General features: G+C 40.4%; 1 protein-coding gene across 1 annotated transcript; it reads left to right on the top strand.

The window, feature by feature from the left end:
* Positions 1 to 1,668: 1,668 nt before the first annotated feature.
* LOC310637957 (potassium voltage-gated channel subfamily A member 3-like) lies at positions 1,669 to 3,495 on the top strand (the record flags this gene model as incomplete). The annotated part of the gene is made up of 1 exon (XM_083358592.1): positions 1,669 to 3,495. One exon carries the CDS (start codon positions 1,669 to 1,671, stop codon positions 3,493 to 3,495), a length of 1,827 nt encoding a protein of 608 aa, XP_083214718.1.
* Between the last annotated feature and the right edge of the window lie 17,184 nt (positions 3,496 to 20,679).

Genomic DNA, 20,679 nt, shown 5'->3' with positions numbered 1-20,679 from the left:
TGCTGGCAGCAGGTGCTCCCTAAGATAATCCGGACCCATGCCATGTAGGGCTTTATAGGTCAGCAAAACCTCACTCTAAATGGCAGTTTCTAGACCACTTTGGCTGATAGCTAAAGGGATAAGGGTTAGATCTGGTTAATACTTTCTTTGGTGACCATCAAGAAATTAGACAGAGAAAAGTCTAAGAAAAGTACCTTAGAACAAGGCAATGGATTCTAAGACAGCTAAACAATCACAGAAAATAGACCCCCAACTCAGGGGAGTCTTTACCTTTAAGACAAGTTATGCACTTGTTAATCATGAGTAAAATAGGATTCTGAATAAGCTGCCTGATGTATTTTTAGCCTATCTACAATACAGTAATACAGACACTGTGTTTGGACAACAAATTAACCACACAGCCTTGGTTCTTACAATAACATCAGACTAGACTATCTTTGGCTGTTCTATTCTGATTCGAGGGGTTGTGCAAACATAGCCAGACAGCAACCAACTCTCGATCTTTTTCAAACGAATCCGCGAATCATTTAGAGATAATGGAACTCAGGATCAAAGTCAGCACCCCCACAAACCAAGATGCTGCTTGGAGGAAGCATAGTTTTGTAACAGGTGGGAATGAAAGAACAATGCGCTGGGAGAGAGTCTGCAGTGCAAGGCGGGTCCCCCTCCCCTCCTGGAGACTGTGCGACCTTGCAAGGGTCATTGCCTGCCCACCCAGCTCTGACCAACCTTGCAAAGAAGCTGCCCCGGGACAACACCTCATCGCCCTTGTCTCCAACCAGATCCTATTTGTGTTACAGCCGTCGGGTAGCAAGCAGACTTGGGCTAAGCTTCTTTTTTTTTTGAGAAGGCAATTCCGAGGAGGTGCGAACCTCTGTTCCTCAACCACCCGTTGTTTTTCACGTTGCCCCTAGATCAGGGGTAGGCAACCTCGGCTCTTTTATGACTCATGGACTCCAACTCCCAGAATTCCTGAGGCAGCCTAGCTGCCTCAGGAATTCTGGGAGTTGGAGTCCATGAGTCATAAAAGAGCCGAGGTTGCCTACCCCTGCCCTAGATGGAAGGAAAGGGCGCGGGCTTTCGAGAAGCGCCGAAGCTGGTGCGCTGGAAGGGGACGCTTACCCAAAGCGCTCCTGCGCGCCTATATTTGGAGGCAACCCTTTCTGGGCACCGAGACTCCGAGGGACTTCCTGCAAAGTAAGGATTACAATGGCAGTCGCCGCCCACGGGATGGACTCCTGCCTTCTTCCCTCTCTCGCCTGCTCTCTCCGTAACGGGTTGCTCCCTTGCTTTGACCCGTATTGCAGCCCAGCGGGCGCCCGCGCCGGGTCTCCCCGTCGCTGCTAGCGCAGCAGGCGGCTCGCTCGGGGCTCTCGCTGAAGGAGAGACGCGGGAAGGAGACGACCCCCCCCCCTCCTTCGTTCCAGAACAAAACGCTCCCCTGGCTCGTCTCCTTCTCCTCGCTCCTACCGGAGGGCAACCGCGTGGGCGATGGCGGCGCCGACGGAGTGACTGGAAAGGCGGGAGAGGCGGCAGCCAGCCTGAGAGAAGATGTTTTGAGCCGGGCGGTGGCGGTGGAGCTGGGCGGGTCGCTCTGGCCGTCCGCCTGGGGTCTCGCTTGGGCGGCTGCCGGGGGAACAGGCTCCCCTCAGCGCTCTTGTCACGTTGATGGACGAGCACCTGAGCCTTCTGCGCTCGCCGGCCGCCCCGTCCTCCTGCAAGCATCCGAGGGGCGGCGGCGGCAGCAGCAGCAGCAGCAGCGTCGGCGGCGTCGTGGGCAGCAGCCACCATAACTTGGGCTACAGCGAGCAGCTCTTCCCCGAAGGCGCGCTTTCCGCCCCTGAGGAAGGGCAGGAAGAAGAGGAGGACGGCGACGGCGACGAGGAGGAAGACGAGGACGGGGAGCTGGAGGGTGGCATGACTGTAGTGGGTGGCGAGGACCCTCCGATCGATGAAACCCAACACCCCCATGCCCTGCTGGGAGGGGAGCGCTATGACCACCCTCTTGCCCATACCCTGCCTCCCCACAGTCATCACCAAGTGGGCACCGGTGGAGAGGAGCACGAGTGTTGTGAGAGGGTCGTGATCAACATCTCAGGGCTGCGCTTTGAGACCCAGCTCAAGACACTGGCCCAGTTCCCAGAGACACTGCTGGGTGATCCCCGCAAGAGGATGCGCTACTTCGACCCTCTTCGCAACGAGTACTTTTTTGACCGCAATCGGCCCAGCTTTGATGCCATCCTTTACTATTACCAATCTGGAGGCCGTATCCGCCGCCCGGTTAATGTGCCCATTGATATCTTCTCAGAAGAAATACGTTTCTATCAGTTAGGTGAAGAGGCCATGGAAAAATTTCGAGAAGATGAAGGTTTCATCCGTGAGGAGCAGAGACCTCTGCCTGAGAAGGAGTTTCAGCGTCAGGTGTGGCTCCTTTTCGAGTACCCAGAGAGTTCCGGACCAGCTCGGGGCATTGCTATTGTGTCTGTTTTAGTCATCCTCATCTCCATTGTCATATTTTGTCTAGAAACCTTACCTGAGTTCAGAGATGACCGTGACTATGATAGTGCTGCAGGAACATTTGGGACCGGGAGTAGTCCTTTTGTGCCTGATGTTTTCACCAATATTTCTTCCCCAACTACATCTATGGTGTCATCCTTCACTGACCCTTTTTTTGTGGTGGAGACTTTGTGCATTATCTGGTTCTCTTTTGAGCTGCTTGTCCGCTTTTTTGCTTGTCCCAGCAAGCCCACCTTCTCTAAGAACATTATGAACATAATTGACATTGTGGCCATTATACCTTACTTCATCACCTTGGGCACTGAACTGGCTGAGAGGCAGGGGAATGGACAGCAAGCAATGTCTCTGGCTATTCTCAGAGTCATCCGGCTAGTTAGAGTCTTCCGTATCTTCAAGCTCTCTCGGCACTCCAAAGGGCTGCAGATCTTGGGGCAAACTCTGAAGGCCAGTATGAGGGAGCTGGGCTTGCTCATTTTTTTCCTTTTCATCGGCGTTATCCTCTTTTCTAGTGCTGTCTATTTTGCAGAAGCCGATGATCCCACTTCAAGTTTTAGCAGTATCCCTGATGCCTTTTGGTGGGCTGTGGTAACCATGACCACTGTGGGTTACGGTGACATGCATCCCGTCACTATTGGAGGCAAAATAGTAGGATCTCTCTGTGCCATCGCTGGTGTGCTAACTATTGCCTTGCCTGTTCCAGTCATTGTCTCCAACTTCAACTACTTTTACCACCGGGAAACAGAAGGGGAAGAACAAGCTCAGTACATGCACGTAGGAAGCTGCCAGCATCTCTCCTCCACTGAGGAGCTGAAGAAAGCTCGTAGTAATTCCACTCTCAGCAAGTCAGAGTACATGGTGATAGAAGAGGGAGGAATCAGCAACAGTGCATTCAAACAGGCTGCTTTTAAAACAAACAACTGCTCGGGCACAAACAATCCCAACTGCGTGACTATTAAAAAAATCTTTACGGATGTTTAAAATCTTTCGCAGAGGTTGAAAGAAAATCACACGAAGTCTGCGTAATCAGTATTTGTGAGGAACATGCATCATTGTCAGTCTTTGTGCTCTCGTTTAGTACATATACTTTTCTGGTCCTTCCTTCTGAAGATAAAATATTCTTTTAGAAGAACAAAGAACCAAGCAGATATTAAGAAAGGAGGTAGATAAGTTAACACAAGGAATGTGTTGTTGCTGCTCCCTTTGGAAACAGGTTTTTATTCTGCACAGTTTGTTTCAGGGCATTGAAATTTTAGTGAGAAATGTGTCTAATTTTTATAAAGAGCAGCTACACTGTTGATTTGCTTTTTTTTTTACGTATACCCTTGTTGGATGGAAAGGAATGGAGTGTAAGGATAATGAAAGTAACTGTGCTCCAATGAATGAGAAGAATAAGATATAAATGTCACAAACAATCTCACATTATAATAGGATGGCCACGATTGAAAATCTGATGTATGAGGTTGCAGTCTTGATTTTTTTTTAAAAAAAACATGTTAGGTTAGAGCCATGTGTATTCTGAATCCGCCCATGACATATTTTGTATCTCTTTAATACAACAAGGGAAACGGCTCCATTGTGGTTTTGGATTTCTTTGATCCCTGAATTCCCAAAGAATTGCAACTTTGAATCTGAAGCGCTACCTGGGTATTGTAGTATTACTTCATCCTACACAGTAAGACTGTACAATTGACCAACTGGATCATATCTGGATGATCTGAATATGATGAATTATTTAGTTTTTAGTAAATTTCTAACAGGCTTTTATTTTGACTGCAGCTTCAAAAGCAAAAAGCAAAAGAGGCATTTCCATAAATGTTCAATGCATGTAAGATAATCACAAGAAGATTAAAGTGACAAACACGCCTTGCAGCGGAAGTTACTAATTTGGACCTGAGTGGTACAGTTTCCATAGCAACTTTGGTTTCCTGGGAAACTCCCAAAGGTTGTCATAGCATCCGTTCTTTCCCTCCCTCAATCTTCTTCTGTTTCTATAGTAACCATTCCAGATGGTTCCAACTTCTGTGGTTCCACAGAAAAGCTGCTGCTCTTATAAATCACACACACATACATACACAAACATGCACACAAATGTACACAGCATTAATCCCTAAGAGATTTAGTTGTGGAAGTTAAGCATTATTCTGTATGTACCATTTCTAGATTGGCAAAATTTGAGATGGCTGCACATCATGAAGAAAAGAGTTAATATTAATTTAAAAAAACCTTTCACATTATTTATTTATTTATTTATTTATTTAATTAATTAATTAATTAAATTTTTATACCGCCCTATTCCCAAAGGACTCAGGGCGGTTTACATTATAATATAATTAAACACCTGTTTGACCAAAAGGAAAGAATTCCTCCTCTGCCAATCTTCCACATGTCTTGCAATTTGATATCTAATGATTGAAACCTGGAATTAATTCTAAATGAGTTACCTGTACAACTGCATAGAAGGTTTAAAAAGATGGCATTGCCCTCTACTTTTAAACACAATAAATCATATAATATTGATTTATAATAATTCTTTATTGCATATGACCAAGTATTATGCAAAAAAACCCCTCTTTTCAAAGCATGTACAGCACTGAAGATCAAGACCAAAACATTTATTACAAAAGGATGGTGATGAAGTGTTGGTTCAAAAATACTTAAAAGTCTTCTGGGAAATGTATATCCATCTTCTCTCAAGTACACATCTCCAGCTATGGAATATCAGACAGATACAGGTGAGCTGTTTGCTAATTCAAGGAGAATTGCTCTCCCTAAGATAATGTGTGAAGATAACATCTTGTGATCAGTAAGAAAAATAATCATGGAATTAAAACAAAAGCCTTTTGTGAGTCTTTTATAGATGACATACAGCTTTATTTAATTTTAATAACCTAAGCAGTTTTAAGGATTTTATTACAACACTGTCAATTCATTGATTTTAATCTCTCGCCTTTAGTTTTAGAAGCACAAAAGAACAATGTGTTGAAAGGTAGTTCTATTGGTTTAAGCACAAATAGCTTCTAGTATATCTGGTTTCAGAACATATTATTGGCTCTTCATCTCTACTGAACTCCAGTTTGATCTGCTATATTAGCCCCTGATGTGTCTTAATATTCCTTTCCATAATGCATTATGATATTTAATGTTAGTTCTTATATGATTTTGTAGACTTAATTGCATGCTCTTGGAGGAAAAATGGAATTTGTATGTGTGTTGGTTCCATACAGTATTTATATCTACTTACTGAAGTAGTAGAAGTTCAGTTCACTGAAGTGTGGCATTATATGGAGCTTTGTCATTTCTGCCAAATGATAATATCTGTAGGGTGTAGACTCAGAGGAATAGTCACTTTGTTTATGTGTCTATGAATATCACAGGTTTGACAGAGAAGATAAAGACAATAAGGAATGACTACTTTTTAATCATCATCATCATTCAAATTTGTTAAATGTATACTAAACACAGAACAAGAATGATTTAGATAGGATCTATATTACATTAGTTGCATCCCTTATGCATACACCCGATATGAGCTTGGACAATTTCCCATGAATACCATCCTCCACCATTCTGGTTTTTTTTTTGTTTAAGTAAGTGTCCTGTTGCTCATTTAGCCAAAATAACATCAGGATGTGAGGGAGAGATGGCACATTTGAAAAAGGCCATATTTAGAGAATTTTTTTAAAAAAAATACTTAAGGAAAAAAACTATGGTGACAAACACCACACATTCTAAGGAAGACTGCTATTGGTAATCTCAGCTGACTCTGGGGATGATAAAGTAAGACAATGAAGAGAGGGATGAATGATATATTCTGGAAAGGATCATTGCTTGCTGATTAGAAACTTGAACAGAAATACCCCATGCTTCATTTTGTGATAGGTTTAACCCATTACAACATACTTTGAAGTTCTCTTTGTCCCCAAAGAAGGATCTAATATTTAGCAGGATTATGTATTAGTGTTTTTTGAATCTAGTTCATTATAATGAATAGGAACTATCAGCTCAAGAAATGGATAATGTACATTATTTTGGTTCACCCCCCCTTTTAATCCAAATATTAGGAGTGAGACTGCTTTGAATTCAGATAACATGTAGGAACAGAGAACTGCTTTTATTGAAGGTTCTATCCACAAATGAAACAGAAAAAGGTCATTTAAAAATAGCTCACTAAAATGGCTCCTCCTATTTTTTAGTAGGCAATATCTCTACAAAGATTGTCAGGTTGTTCAAGACAGATGTTCAATTTCCCTTTTGGTTTATTTCATGTTATTTTATTTTTAAATTCATGTTTCTCATGAATACAAATGTTTGTCAATACAAATGTGAAAAATATGTATAAGCTATCAAAATAATAACATTCATTTTAATGCTAAATAATGAGTAGTGAGCAATAAGTCTGTCTGTTAATGGGAAGCTTGGCCAACTATTCCAATAGAATATTATCTGGATTCATTAGAATAGGATAGGGTTATCTTTAATCTGTTAATAATTGTGAAACCAATTACTCAGTGAAGCAGTGAGCTCTTTTTCTCTGAATTGATTCAGGCAGAGACTAGATTACTGGGGATGCTTTAATTTGGATTAAAGTTGACCTGAGACAGTGGTTGAACTTCATGGCCTAAATGCCTCCTAAATGAATTTGTACAATTTAGTAATGAATCCAAAGAAAAGAATAGGATGCTACTTAATCCGCCTTGCATTAGTGAAATGTCAGATTGGCAATTACGAAAAAGAGAAAATCAACACGGAAATTTCAACTGCTTGGAATCTACCACCAGTTCAAGATAGAAAACAAAGTATTTAGAAATAGGGGAAAGCACATCTTAGGCTTACTAGTGTCCAGAGGATGGTGTAATGCATTCTCTGCGGAGAGAATGCCAAATCTCAGTGTTTATTAAGTGGAAAAGCTCATAGAATTGTCTTTTTTCATGCCACCACCGAAGTCAATCATAGCATATAATTAAAAAATTACACCTGAGGGTCATCAATATATTGCCAATCACAATCAGCATGATTGTGTTTAACTCATGTAATACTTTCCCTCCATTTTTAATGCTGCAGTAAGAAATTGTTAGTTGCTTTCAATCAACCATAGCAATAATTTTTCCAAACTGTATTAGTTTTACATCCTAAATCACCTCTGATGTTTGTCTGAGGAGACAATTAAATATTTCCCCTCTCTATTGCTATTCTAAAGAAATTAGTTATCCCTTCTTATGAGTGCATTTCATAAAGAGTAGAAAATTATTTCAGATCTGTCTACATTATGTGCAATTTGGCATTTAGCCAGTAAGTGTAACTTGCATATATCAAAACTAGCATGAAGCATCATCATTTTGTTGCCATATCTAGAAAACAGGAACAAATATTTTTGTTTTGTTTTTGTTTAAACTAAGCCACTTTGAGTACTAGTTTTAAGGCCTAAAAGTGTCATGAAATAATATTGTAATTAAATAAAAAGCTATTTCACTCATAGCATGCGGTGAATGCTATAAAAGCAAGCAATACCCAACAATTAACGAAAATAAGAAATTAAGGGCTGATAAAAAAACACTTTTATTTTCCCTCAGAGCTTTTGCACAGTTTCCCAGACTCAAGTTTTAACTCTACCTTTGTAATTGCAACTGCAACAAAATACTTCACAAGGTAAGCAAGATATGGGACTTCATCAGAAAATCGTAAAGTATGCTTCGCTATATGACTCCTGCATCTCTTCCATCTTTCTTCTTACCAGACTCCCCCAAGAAAAGCCATGGCTGACTGGAGCAATAGATGCCCTGCTTTTGTTTCCCCTTATCCTTGCCATACAGTACTTACAAACTAATATAATAACCCTCCATCTCTCTGCTTCATTCCACTCATGGTATAGGGACTCTGGAGACCAATGAACCACAGGGAGGAGTACTATATCTAGACAAACTTCTAGGATCTGCTAGTGAAAGTAATGGAGAGCATTACCTCTTGTAACAATTAGCCATTTGATTTTCCCTGTTGTCACTGCTGACCAACATTCATTATGTATTCCTTTTTATCAGATGAGAGCCAAAGTAAATGGAGCAGAACAAATTGAAACTGCAGACAACAGTCCCTTCCTTGCAGCAGATGGGTAAGTATCATTGTAATGACCACACTGTCAACCTCAACAGGGGAAGCTCTAAACATAAGGAGCATTAAATGAAAGCACACCTTTTTCTCGCTTTGGTCATTCACATCATTCTCTGGAGTTGCCACTTGCTTCTGTTCCCTCTTATTCATCACCACCCTCTGTTTTTCTTATATCCACAGGCAACCAGGCAGCCATTCAACATTCACAGAGGCATAATATTATGCATACCACCAGTAAGATTAGCAATGAGAAGTGGAAGTTACCAATGGGAAGTCAATTATTTGCCTCTGTGGAGTTGCTGGCTTCATGTTCCCAGTGTTCATGTTTCCAGAGCTGTGTTTCTCAATTTCAGCAACCTTAAGATGTGTGGAGTTCAACTCCCAGAATTTCCCACACAGAAGGCTGGCTGGGGAATTCCGGGAGTTCAAGACCATAGATCTTAATGTTATTAAGTTTGAGAAACATTATTCTAGAGTAATATAATAGGCACAATCTAGCCTAGCATAGACATATGGTAATGAGAAATATTACATTTATGATTTTATATCTCTTGTATTTAAAGGCATAGATCAGGGGTGTCAAACTTGCAACGTTACGTGACATGTTGCGACATGTTGTGACTTTTTCCCCATTGCTGGCAATGGGGTGAGCGCGGTTTCACCATGATGCATCTGGCCCGTGGGCCAGCAGTTTGACATCCCTGGCATAGATAGTCTACAGAGACATAGGCATGGCCTCTCCGCCATTTTCCTATGTGTCAGTAACCATGGTCTTCATGATGTTTGATCAAAGCTGTGAAGCTTTGTTTTCAGCTGTGCCTGTTTTCTCATAAGACATAGCAGGAAGGGAACAATTACGTTCCAGTTGTTACTGTTATTTGTATGAATTGCTAAGCTTGTAAGCCGCCCTGAGTCTTCGGAAAAGGGCGGGATATAAATGGAATTAAAATAAAAATAAATAAAAAATTGGGAAGACATATTAACCACAGGTTGGGTAACCTCATCAATAGCTGACAAATAAGTATTTATGGACACCTGTGGATTTGGCATAATGAGAGATTGTGTGAATATGTTACTCTAATGTCTCAGATGCATGTTTGGCTCTTCTGGACCATTTCTGATCCTGGGGCCATGATTGAATCTGCGCTTTTGGGCCATCTAAGTCTTTGTTACTTCATGTTGGCTTCATTGGGGAGTCGTACAGAGTATGGTACATGTCCAGGAGTCCTCTCTCTGCTAAAGATAATAGAATTTGTAACCATATACCTGGGGGGTGGAAGGTAAGGGGGAAATGTAGTTCTGGGTATTGACCTGGATACCTTTTCCTTTCTGAAAGTATTAGTTCCTCTAGGATCTCCAAGATCCAAGGTGTGATTTATGGAGGTCACATTCATCTCTCTGTGAAGTGATTTTAAATCACATTTTTGTGTTTCCCATACCTTTCTACACTGAACCAATGAGCAGCTTACATAAATTTCTGCTCTGCACTTTTTGTATTAACAGTCTTGTTTCATACACATACACACATGCCTACATGTATTTATATAGCCCTTCATCTTTCCCTTGAGAAAGATGGGCTACTTTCCAAAGAAATGTTTCCTGAATACTGAATCATTTCTCTTAAATACAGGTTTATAATATCATGGTGGCTTATGTAGGAAAAAGACCTTGTAACATGTGTAAAGATTATACAGGGACTGAATGTTTGTCATTATACAATCATTTGGTCAATCCTAGATGCTGGTTTATTTCTGTTTGCAAATGTTCAGATTTAATTTCAGAACAGATTCAGCTTATTATAATATTTTGGGAAATTTATGTAGAAGAGGCACTTTTATTGATATTTTTCCATACATGAATAATGCGGAGCATTTTCCAATGACATAAGGATGCCTTTCAGTGATGGTATGTTTGCATGTTTTTCTTTAAGTAAATATTGCTGTATTTTTGGTTATGATGGTTGAACATAAGGTGGAGGCAATATTATCCCTGAGTTTGTTGTGATATAGCAGCCATTTGATTCCTACAATAAAAAATGATCAATATCAATCACAACGATAGTATTTGAACTTTCTGAACAAACATGCAGATTCTGTACTAAGTTTTATGCTTAGTTCTTAGTTCAAAATTGCATGAACAATGCATATATTAGAGACATTATCACACAAAAGGAAAGCCTGTACCAAATATGTTGAAGGAAAGATGTATATGATGAATTTGTTGTGGAAAAAGTGTATGAACATATATATGAATTTTCATGCTTTAAAAAACAGTTTGCAGAGTAGTGTGAAAACTGAAATATGAAATATGATGGTATAAAGTTTCATAATATGAATGTACTGACACACATACATGCACAAACACATACATATACATATATAGTTTTATGCATACATATGTACATAAATAGTAACACATGCTATTATACAGTGGTAAAGGTAGAACTTGCTAGCATAAGGATTCATCTGGTTTTAATTATGCTTTGCTTGTGGCATAATTTCTACATTAGTGATGTAGGTTAGTAGGAAAAAGAAATAGACTTTTTTAGCATTAAATACTGTATGTATTTTTCTTACTGCCATGTTGTGTAATAGCTATATGTTGAACAGTAAGTAAGGTTCTTGAACTACAGTCACTGCTTCAAATATTTATTTTATTTAATTTATGACTTAAATGCACTAAGTTGACAGGTAAACGTTTTACAAACAAATATAAACTTTCATATTATCATAGTTAAGATGTCCATGAAATCCCAGTCTTTCATTAGCTCATATAAACATGCTTGGAAGATCCTCGTGCCTTACAAAGTGCTTCTGGGGAAAGCTTTTTTTATATAATTAAATGCCTTCTTCACAATTTTTTATAGGGATCAGATAAATTGTCTCCCATCAACCTTTGTATTTTTCCTCATAACTTATGTTTTTTTCTTGTACATAAAAGCCTCTGAAAGGAATAGAAAGACTGCCAACATCTTTTAATTTATTTTATTTATTTATTTATTTATTTGATTTATATACCGCCCTTCTCCCGAAGGACTCAGGGCGGTGTACAGGGCAATAAAAATAAGAATACAGGATACAAGATTTAAATGATTGTGCCCAATGTAGTAAGTTAGTTAAAAACAATGTTAAAACCCCAAACCCATCAGACCAGGCCGGCTTGTTCGAATAGATAGGTTTTTAAGATCACGTCGGAAGGAGCGAAGGTCGGGGGCCATCCGTAGTTCAGCTGGTAAGCGGTTCCAAAGGACTGGTGCGCCCACCGAGAACGCTCTCCCCCTGGGGGTCACCAGTCGACATTCTTTGACCGGTGGTACCCTGAGGAGGCCCTCTCTGTGGGAGCGTACAGGACGGAGGGAAGTTGACGCCGGCAGTAGGTGCTCCCGTAGGTAATCCGGACCCATGCCATGTAGGGCTTTATATGTCATCACCAGCACCTTGAATCTCACCCGGAAGGCAACTGGAAGCCAATGCAGCTCACGGAGCAGAGGTGTAACATGGGAGTATTGGGAGACCCCCAAAAGAACTCGCGCGGCTGCATTCTGTACCAGCTGAAGCTTCTGAGTGGTCCTCAAGGGCAGCCCCATGTAGAGAGCATTGCAGTAGTCTAAACGAGAGGTCACAAGTGCATGAGTGACTGTACGCAAGGAATCCAGGTCCAGATAGGGTCGCAACTGGCGCACCAGACGAACCTGGGCGAAGGCCCCTCTACTCACAGTTCCTATATGATCTTCTAAGGAGAGCTATGAATCTAAGAGGACACCCAAATTGCGAGCCTTATCTACGGGGGGTAGTAACTCACCCCCAATAGTAAGAGATGGAATAATCTGAATTTCCTGAGATGCCGGTATGTACAGCCACTCAGTCTTGTCAGGGTTGAGTTGAAGCCTGTTCCTCCCCATCCAGACCCGGACCACTTCCAGGCAACGGGACATCACGTCGAGGGCATCACTGGGGTGGTTTGGGGTCGAGATGAAAAGCTGGGTATCATCAGCATACTGATGATACCCCACTCCAAAACCACAGATGATCTCACCTAGCGGCTTCATATAGATGTTAAACAGGAGAGGTGAGAGGACCGACCCCTGAGGAACTCCATAAACGAGAGGTCTCGGGGTCGATCTCTGCCCACCCGCCAACACCGACTGTGAACGTTCCAGAAGGTAGGAGGAGAACCACTGAAAAACAGTGCCTCCCACTCCCAACCTCCTGAGACGCCGCAGTAGGATACCATGGTCGATGGTATCAAAAGCCGCTGAGAGGTCTAATAGGACTAGGACAGAGGAACAACCCCTGTCCCGAGCTCGCCAGAGATCATTCATCAGAGCGACCAATGCCGTCTCCGTGCTGTGTCCGGGCCTGAAACCCGATTGGTATGGGTCTAGTCTAATTAATAAGACAAGGAACAGTGCTAGAAGCAGTGCTTTTTTGTAAAAAAAAAAAAAACCGCCTTGCCTATCCTACAAGGTTTCAGCCAAAAAAGGTGCCAGAACTCTGTTCTGGGTGTTCTATGACAAAAAAAGCCCTGGCTAGAGTGTCTATGATCTCTAGATTGATGAGATTTCATGAACATGAAGAATATGTATACACATTTTAATGCTCATCTTGCTTTATTAAAAGACAGTAGGTCTTACAAATGGCAATAGAAAACAGGAAATAGATGGTTACTTGTCCCAAACTTCTTAGGCTTTTTAAAAAGACCAGGTGTTGCAATTTGAATGGTGCCTGGCATTAGTATATCCAGCAAATGCAACTTTATCACAAGGGTGAATCATGCATTGCACTATCACATTACAAGTTCTGTCCCTCATGTACTTGTATGCAACATTATAATACAAATACAACAAAGTAGGGACATTCCACCACTAGCTTCTCCTGCCCGCTGTGAATGCCTGTGGTGTCTGGACAACAATAAAAATGTCAACAGAGAATCTTGTACAATATGCTATCCAGTGTTATTCCAGTTTAATCAAATTTTACATTTGCTGAAATTTTCATGATTATAAAAGGTAGTTCAACCAAATTCTCATTGTCGACTCTTGCCAAAAATTATAATGGCATGACTAATAATAGCAGGTGCCATGTTAATTTTCTACAGAAAACACCACAATCTTTTCATCAGCTATGATTGGATACCTTACACTTTTTAATGATCTTTTCATCAGCTATGATTGGATACCTTACACTTTTTTTATGATGATCCTTAGTGATTTTGTTGTATATGTGCAACAGGAATGGGTAGGATCAAACTTGTGACATAAATTATATCTCAAGAATGATCATGACAAAACCTATAGTACCATGAATTGAGATTACTAGCTTACCAGTGTTTCAGTTATTATTGTCAAGTTAGACAGAAATGAATCCAGAAATCAGATAATATTTAAAATAAAGGGGGATAGACAAATTATTTACTTGATGACAAGTATCCAAAAGTGGATTGTTAAAAGTGGGATAGCTATGGGCTTGAGAATTTGCACTTAGATCTTATTTACTGAATTGGACTCAAACTGCTATAAACTTTATTCCATTTGCTGTATAGAAAAATAAGAACGTTTATTGTTTACTGTGTTGTGCAACAGCTTCTTTCTTGTCCATTTAGTTTCTTTTCTATGCTAGATATTATTAACATTAGCTGTCTCTCTAGTCCTCATTTCATAGTTCTTTTTTATGAATGGGACCATGACTTGTAACAGATGGTGGGAACTTTTTGACTAAAGCTTGCCAGTGTGGTTCAGACTGCCTATATTTCTCATCTGTTCTTTCCTTCCTGTTTTGATCAGCAGGAAATAATAATAATAATAATAATAATAATAATAATAATAATAATAATAATAATAATAATAATAATAATAATATAAAGTTGGAAGGGACCTTGGAGGTCATCTAGTCCAACCCCCTGCTCAGGCAGGAAACCCTATACCATTTAAGGCAAATTGCTGTCCAGTCTCTTCTTAAAAACTTCCAGTGTTGGAGCATTCACCACCTCTGGAGGCAGGTTGTTCCACTGGTTAATTGTTCTAACTGTCAGGAAGTTTCTCCTTAGTTCTAGGTTGCTTCTCTCCTTGACTAGTTTCCATCCGTTGCTTCTTGTCCTGCAAGATTGAATTGTTTGGAAAGTTGCAGAAAATAGAATAGGCTGTGCAACTCACTCTTTTTTTAACGAACCAATCTTGTTTGTTTGTCTGTCTTTCCTGTTTTCCTGTCTGTGGCTGGGTAATCGCATCATACTAAATTGTTGTTATTGTTTTTACTAATAATGGTTTATAATATGACTTACAAATTACAATTAAATGAGTTTGTAACACATTAAGCCATAAAAGAATTTGCTTCATTGTCTTTCTAGCTGCATTAAAAATGATTTTTTTTAAAAAATTGTCTTTTTTCCAGAAAAGTCAGGTTGCATATACAATGTGATTCCTCCTCCTCCTGATTTATCCTGTGCTAACAATGTTGTGAGAAAGAGCAGCCCCAACCACATCCTTGGTGTTTTGCCGAGACTATAGGTCATGACTACATGAAGGATGGGGATGGTGAAGAACAGACATCAAACTCGTGACGTTGCGAGATGTATCGGAACTTTTTCCCCATTGCTGGCAATGGGGTGGGCGTGGTTTCCTTGTGACACATCTGGCCTGTGGTCTGGCAGTTTGACACCCCTGGTGAAGAAGAAGCTAACATTATCTAAGCACATTTTCAAATGCAATGATGGTGATGGACCCAGTCATTGCCCTGCCTGCATTCAACAGATTCAACAGATTGCTCAGTGGGTTAGGACGCTGAGCTTGTCGATCAGAAGGTTGGCAGTTTGGTGGGTCGAATCCTGAGTGCCGTGTAACAGAGTGAGCGCCTGTTACTCGTCCCAGCTTCTGCCAACCTAGCAGTTCGAAAGCACGTAAAAAAAGCAAGTAGAAAAATAGGGACCACTACGGCGGGAAGGTAAGAGCGTTCCGTGCGCCTTTGGCGTCTAGTCATGCCGGCCACATGACCATGGAGACGTCCTCAGACAAACGCTGGCTCTTCGGCTTTGAAACGGAGATGAGCACCAGCCCCTAGAGTTGGAAACAACTAGCACGCATGTGCGAGGGAACCTTTACCTTTTTATAATTGTAGATGGCTGATTGTGAATGTAAAAATAGAGGGAGATTGCTATCCATTGGTTGTGTAATTGATTGAGTTGATGCTTTTGCATAGTTAGAATTCAGGGGTTGAGTAATGTGTGCATTGTATTCCCTGCTATGCTTTCTTTTTTACCTCAGTCACATGCAAAGATATGCGCATTGCACTGGGAGCTCTACACAAGTATTGTTCATAATGTTGATGAGATGTTCAAGATGGAAATTGGAGTACAATATGCAAGGATTAAGTTCCTTTATTTGTTGAATGTGTGCATATTCTTGGTAATATTTCACTGCATATTTCAGACTGCCTGCTGAATGCAAATAACTTTCTTCTTAAGTTTAGTTAGTGTCTTTAGCAGATTGTTGAGTGCATCAATGTGCATTATGTTTATGGATCAACAAAGGAGAGAAGCTGACTTTTTGCTATTGCTCTTGAGCTGGGCGAAATGGAATCATGCTATGTGTTATTCTTGGATGAGTTTCTGTGACTTTTTATAAAAAGGCAAATAGGCCAAATAAGTGTCTTTAAAGAATAGTCTGCATAAGTGATTTAAAAAAGAAATCAGTACACTGACTCAACTTTTTTGAAGGTTAGGTGGTAGGTAACAGTCAAAATGAACTACCACCTAATATACAGGGTAAAAAGCAAGGCATTTTTTTCAGTTTTTCAAACCTGTTGATTTCACTAGTAATAAATATTAACAAGAAGTATATGGCTGGAAGAGGCTCTCAGAACTGCAAAAGATATTTGACTGTTCAAATTGCATATAGACAGGAAATTCATCTACATTAGCCCAATGTATTTAATTCCAAATACAAATCTGAAATATAAAACTTCTACAGTTAACTCTATAACACTATTTAAATTTTTATACACTTCACAATTATAATTGTATAATAATACAGAAGCTTTTAAAGAGCTATTGTATAATTTCTCCAATGCCATTGTTTAATTTATTCATACATTTGGGATGCAGATTTATAACTTCAATTGTTCACTTTCTGAACCAAAAAAAGGTAATTTATTCATATATCCAGGGCTTTTTCCCCTCATAAAATGCTCAGAACAGAGTTCCGGCACCTTTTTTGGATGGAACCATGTAGGGTAGGCAAGGCGGGTTGTATGGCATGTGTGAGTTCCGGCACCTTTTTCTTTTACAAAAAAAAGCACTGCATATATCTATGCACACACCAACATACACATCTGTATATGCTCTAGTTCAAAATTCAGCTGCCCAGCCTAGATTTCAGGTCAGTTGAGGTGGGAAACCTATCACAAATAGTACTTTGGTTGGTGTGATTGTTCTGAAGCATTACAATTTCCATCCTTTTTTTGTTTCCTCAGTTTCTTGGTACTTTTTCTCTTGAGTGCGATTGCTTTATTCAGATCACTTTATTCAGTTCTTTTTAGGGAATCTTCTCTGATTGAGTCTTAATCTTCATTCGGATCCTTTCACACTTGCTGCATAAGATGAAATCTGCCAGAATGAGACATTTTACCTCTGCTTCTGGTTCTGACTGGGTCATGTCCTCGATTTTTCATATATGTTCACTATACTGTAGCATAAACGTACATAATAACACTGATACAGTGATAAAAGCCCTGAAGTTTTATTATCTTTCTCTTAGGTGTATTGTTGGCTTTTCTAAGGTAAAGGTAAAGGTTCCCCCGCACATGCGTGCTAGTCGTTTCCGACTCTAGGGGCTAATCTCTGTTTCAAAGCCGAAGAGCCAGCGCTTGTCCGAGGACGTCTCCGTGGTCATGTGGCCGGCATGACTAGACGCCAAAGGCGCACGCAACGCTGTTACCTTCCCACCGTAGTGGTCCCTGTTTTTCTACTTGCATTTTTTATGTGCTTTCGAACTGCTAGGTTGGCAGAAACTGGGATGAGTAACAGGCGCTCACTCTGTTATGCGGCACTCGGGATTCGACCCGCCAAACTGCCGACCATCTGATCGACAAGCTCAGCGTCCTAACCCACTGAGCCACCGCATCCCTTCTGGCTCTTCTAGATAAAAGCAATTCCAGGATACTGGAAACAGATATATATATAATATTCTGCTATGTTTAAACAGAAACAGAATAACAGAGTTGGAAGCAACCTTAGAGGTCTTCTAGTCCACCCCCCTGCTCGCACAAGAGACCCTATATCATTTATGACAAGTTGTCCAGTCTCTTCTTAAAAGCCTCCAGTGATAGGGCACCCACAACTTCTGAAGGCAAGCTGTTCCACCGGTTAATTGTTTTCACTGTTAAGAAATTTGTCTTTAGTCCTAGGTTGCTTCTCTCCTTAATTAATTGACATCAATTCTTTCTTGTCTTACCTTCTGTTACTTTGGAAAATAGACTGACCCCCTCTTCTTTGAGGCAAATATTGGAGGCAAATCAAATCTTGGAACACCGCTATTGTGTCACCCCTAGTCCTTCTTTTCACTAGACTAGCCATACCCAGTTCCTGCAACTGTTCTTCATATATTATGCTTCTCAGATTCTAGGCTAGTTCTAGATTAGACAACATGCAAAATAAATGGTGGAAGAAGTCTGCATTGATTGGTAACCAAGAGTTTAACCAATAATTGAGCATGTAATTGTGATCCAGATTAGATCAGGTTTCCATGCATGTTTTTCTCTAATGTAAAAGTGGCCAATTTAGCAAAAGATGAATGGGATATAAATAGTATGCCTCTAAAGGGCAGATATTTTTCTACATTTCAGGCAAAGGTATTTCCCAAACTTGCTTGGAGATGACAGGGACATTTTATGGTTAATATCATTTTAATATAGTTTACTTGTTTACAATGTGTGTATTTATGTACTTACACAGTGTGCTGTATTTCACCTATACAAGGTATTTTGTACTGTAAAGATGACACTATTAGGTTTGATGAGATATAGTGATAATGTTGTTGTTGTTGTTAGCTGCGAAGTCATGTCCGACCCATCGCGACCCTATGGACAACGTTCCTCCAGGCCTTCCTGTCCTCTACCATCTTCTGGAGTGATAGTGATAATGAGGGTCCCCTTAATATGTTGGAGTCAGGCTTGGAAACAGTACATTGTGAAAGGGTGAAGTAGCTGTCTTTCTAAGAGGCAAGGGAGTATAATTTTGCAAAGCAGCTTTGATGGTGCTTCACTTTAGGCATCATCAAAATGAACAACCACTCTGAAGCTTTACATTATTTCTTTAGCTCCCCCGCGCCCATCTCTCTCTATCACACAAATCTAACCATGTACATATTACAGTACTGGTAACAAGAAAAAACAGCTGCAGTTTCTTTATTCACTGATAGATGGTGCTATAACAATTAGTGCTGGTAATCTTAATTTCAGATGGCAAGAAGACGAAAGGAAAGCCAAAAAAGGGGAAAGGGGATACTTTATTTATTTAAGTTAGTTGTATGATTTATATAGCCATTCATTTCATACATGACTCTGGGTGGCTTATGCAGATTAAAACAGAAACCTTATCACATGTAGTAGCACTTGGTCCCTAAGGAGAAACAACTCCCCCCCCTTAGAAAAAGTACATTATAAACAACAGAGCTCGTCTACTCACTAGACACACCTGAGGAAGCAGCCAAATCTTTGGTGCCTTGCAAAAGTCTCTAACCCATACAAGGAGGAAAAGGGACGCCTGGACACCGAGATGCTGTATTTTTTTTTAGATTTTTATTTTTGAATAAATTGAAGGTTTAAAAGCAAATTAAAAGTGCTTCACAGGTGATGGTAGCAAGTGGAAATTTTGAAGTAGGGAGGGGTAGGCAGGGATTGGAGCAAGACTGCTTGGGGAGGCTACAAAGGGTTAGGAAAAGTGGAGGAAAAAAAGAAAGGTAACTCTGGAAAAGCAGGAGACTAATGGGGAAGGAGAAGTACAATTGAAAACAGGTGGGAAGTCTAGTGATGGGTTGGCTGCTAGGGAGAGGAATTGGAATTAGCTTTTGGGACCATATCTGATATGCAGTGGGCAGATGCAATTTACTTAGGCCAAAATTACCTGCTGGCCATCTGCTCCTATATAATCTGCTCTTATTATTGTGTCATCCATTAGGAATTCTTTGCAACCTCTTATAGAGTTTTCAGATACATTTATGGTACTGTTTGTGCACACACAAACACTGTAAATCATTGAGAACTTCTTGAGAGTTGGTAGCATATGTGCTTTCTAAATAAATTCATTTCAAAGTAAACTATCAACTTTCTCTCCAGCAGTTTTTTAGTCCACTTCCCTCCCTAACTAGGTGCTTGCTTGGCAAGAGAAAAGGGGTCAGTTTTGAAAAGGAGGCAGGAAAAAAAGGAAAAAAAAAGTAAATCTGTTGCTACTGCAAATTCTCGCACAATTTATGGTTAGAGACAGATCAACTACAGAAGTTGTTTAGACTGATGTGCTGGCACAGGTGACTGGATTTTAGTTTAGATTTAGTTGTTCCAATGAATCAAAAGAAAATGACCATTCCTAATTGTTCTCTTTGTGATATCTCCGATGCCACAATTGCTGTTGCGTACTGCTACTTTCCCTATCTCTCACTTGGACCCTAAATTGAGAGGGTGGAAAACATGAGCATTGGTAGCATGGATAAAGTCTGTATGATAAAACCTGGAATTTCCCAAGTTGGGTTTAATTCCATCCAAACTATGCAATCCTGTTTGAACTAGGAGAGTTGGTAGGTCTCCAGCTCCTTTGCAAGAAAAGATTACAGTAGTTGTTGAAGTGGTTTAATGTAGCAACAGACAAGCATGTGTAAAGTGCAACATGATTAATGAACATAAAATGAGGACCCAGATTGTTGGGGGCAATAAGCTGACTTTGTAATAATGCTGCTTGGCGGGGGCCGAAAGCCCTAATAAGCAGGCATATACATAGAATGAAGGCTATTGCTAAGCACATTGGTTTGTGCTTAAATTGTAAGCCGCCCTGAGTCTTCGGAGAAGGGCGGGA

Source organism: Vipera ursinii (assembly GCF_947247035.1).
Source record: "Vipera ursinii genome assembly, chromosome: 3".
Taxonomy (NCBI): domain Eukaryota; kingdom Metazoa; phylum Chordata; class Lepidosauria; order Squamata; family Viperidae; genus Vipera; species Vipera ursinii.
Note: the sequence above shows the minus strand (reverse complement) of the source record. Positions and strands in the feature narration are given on the sequence as shown.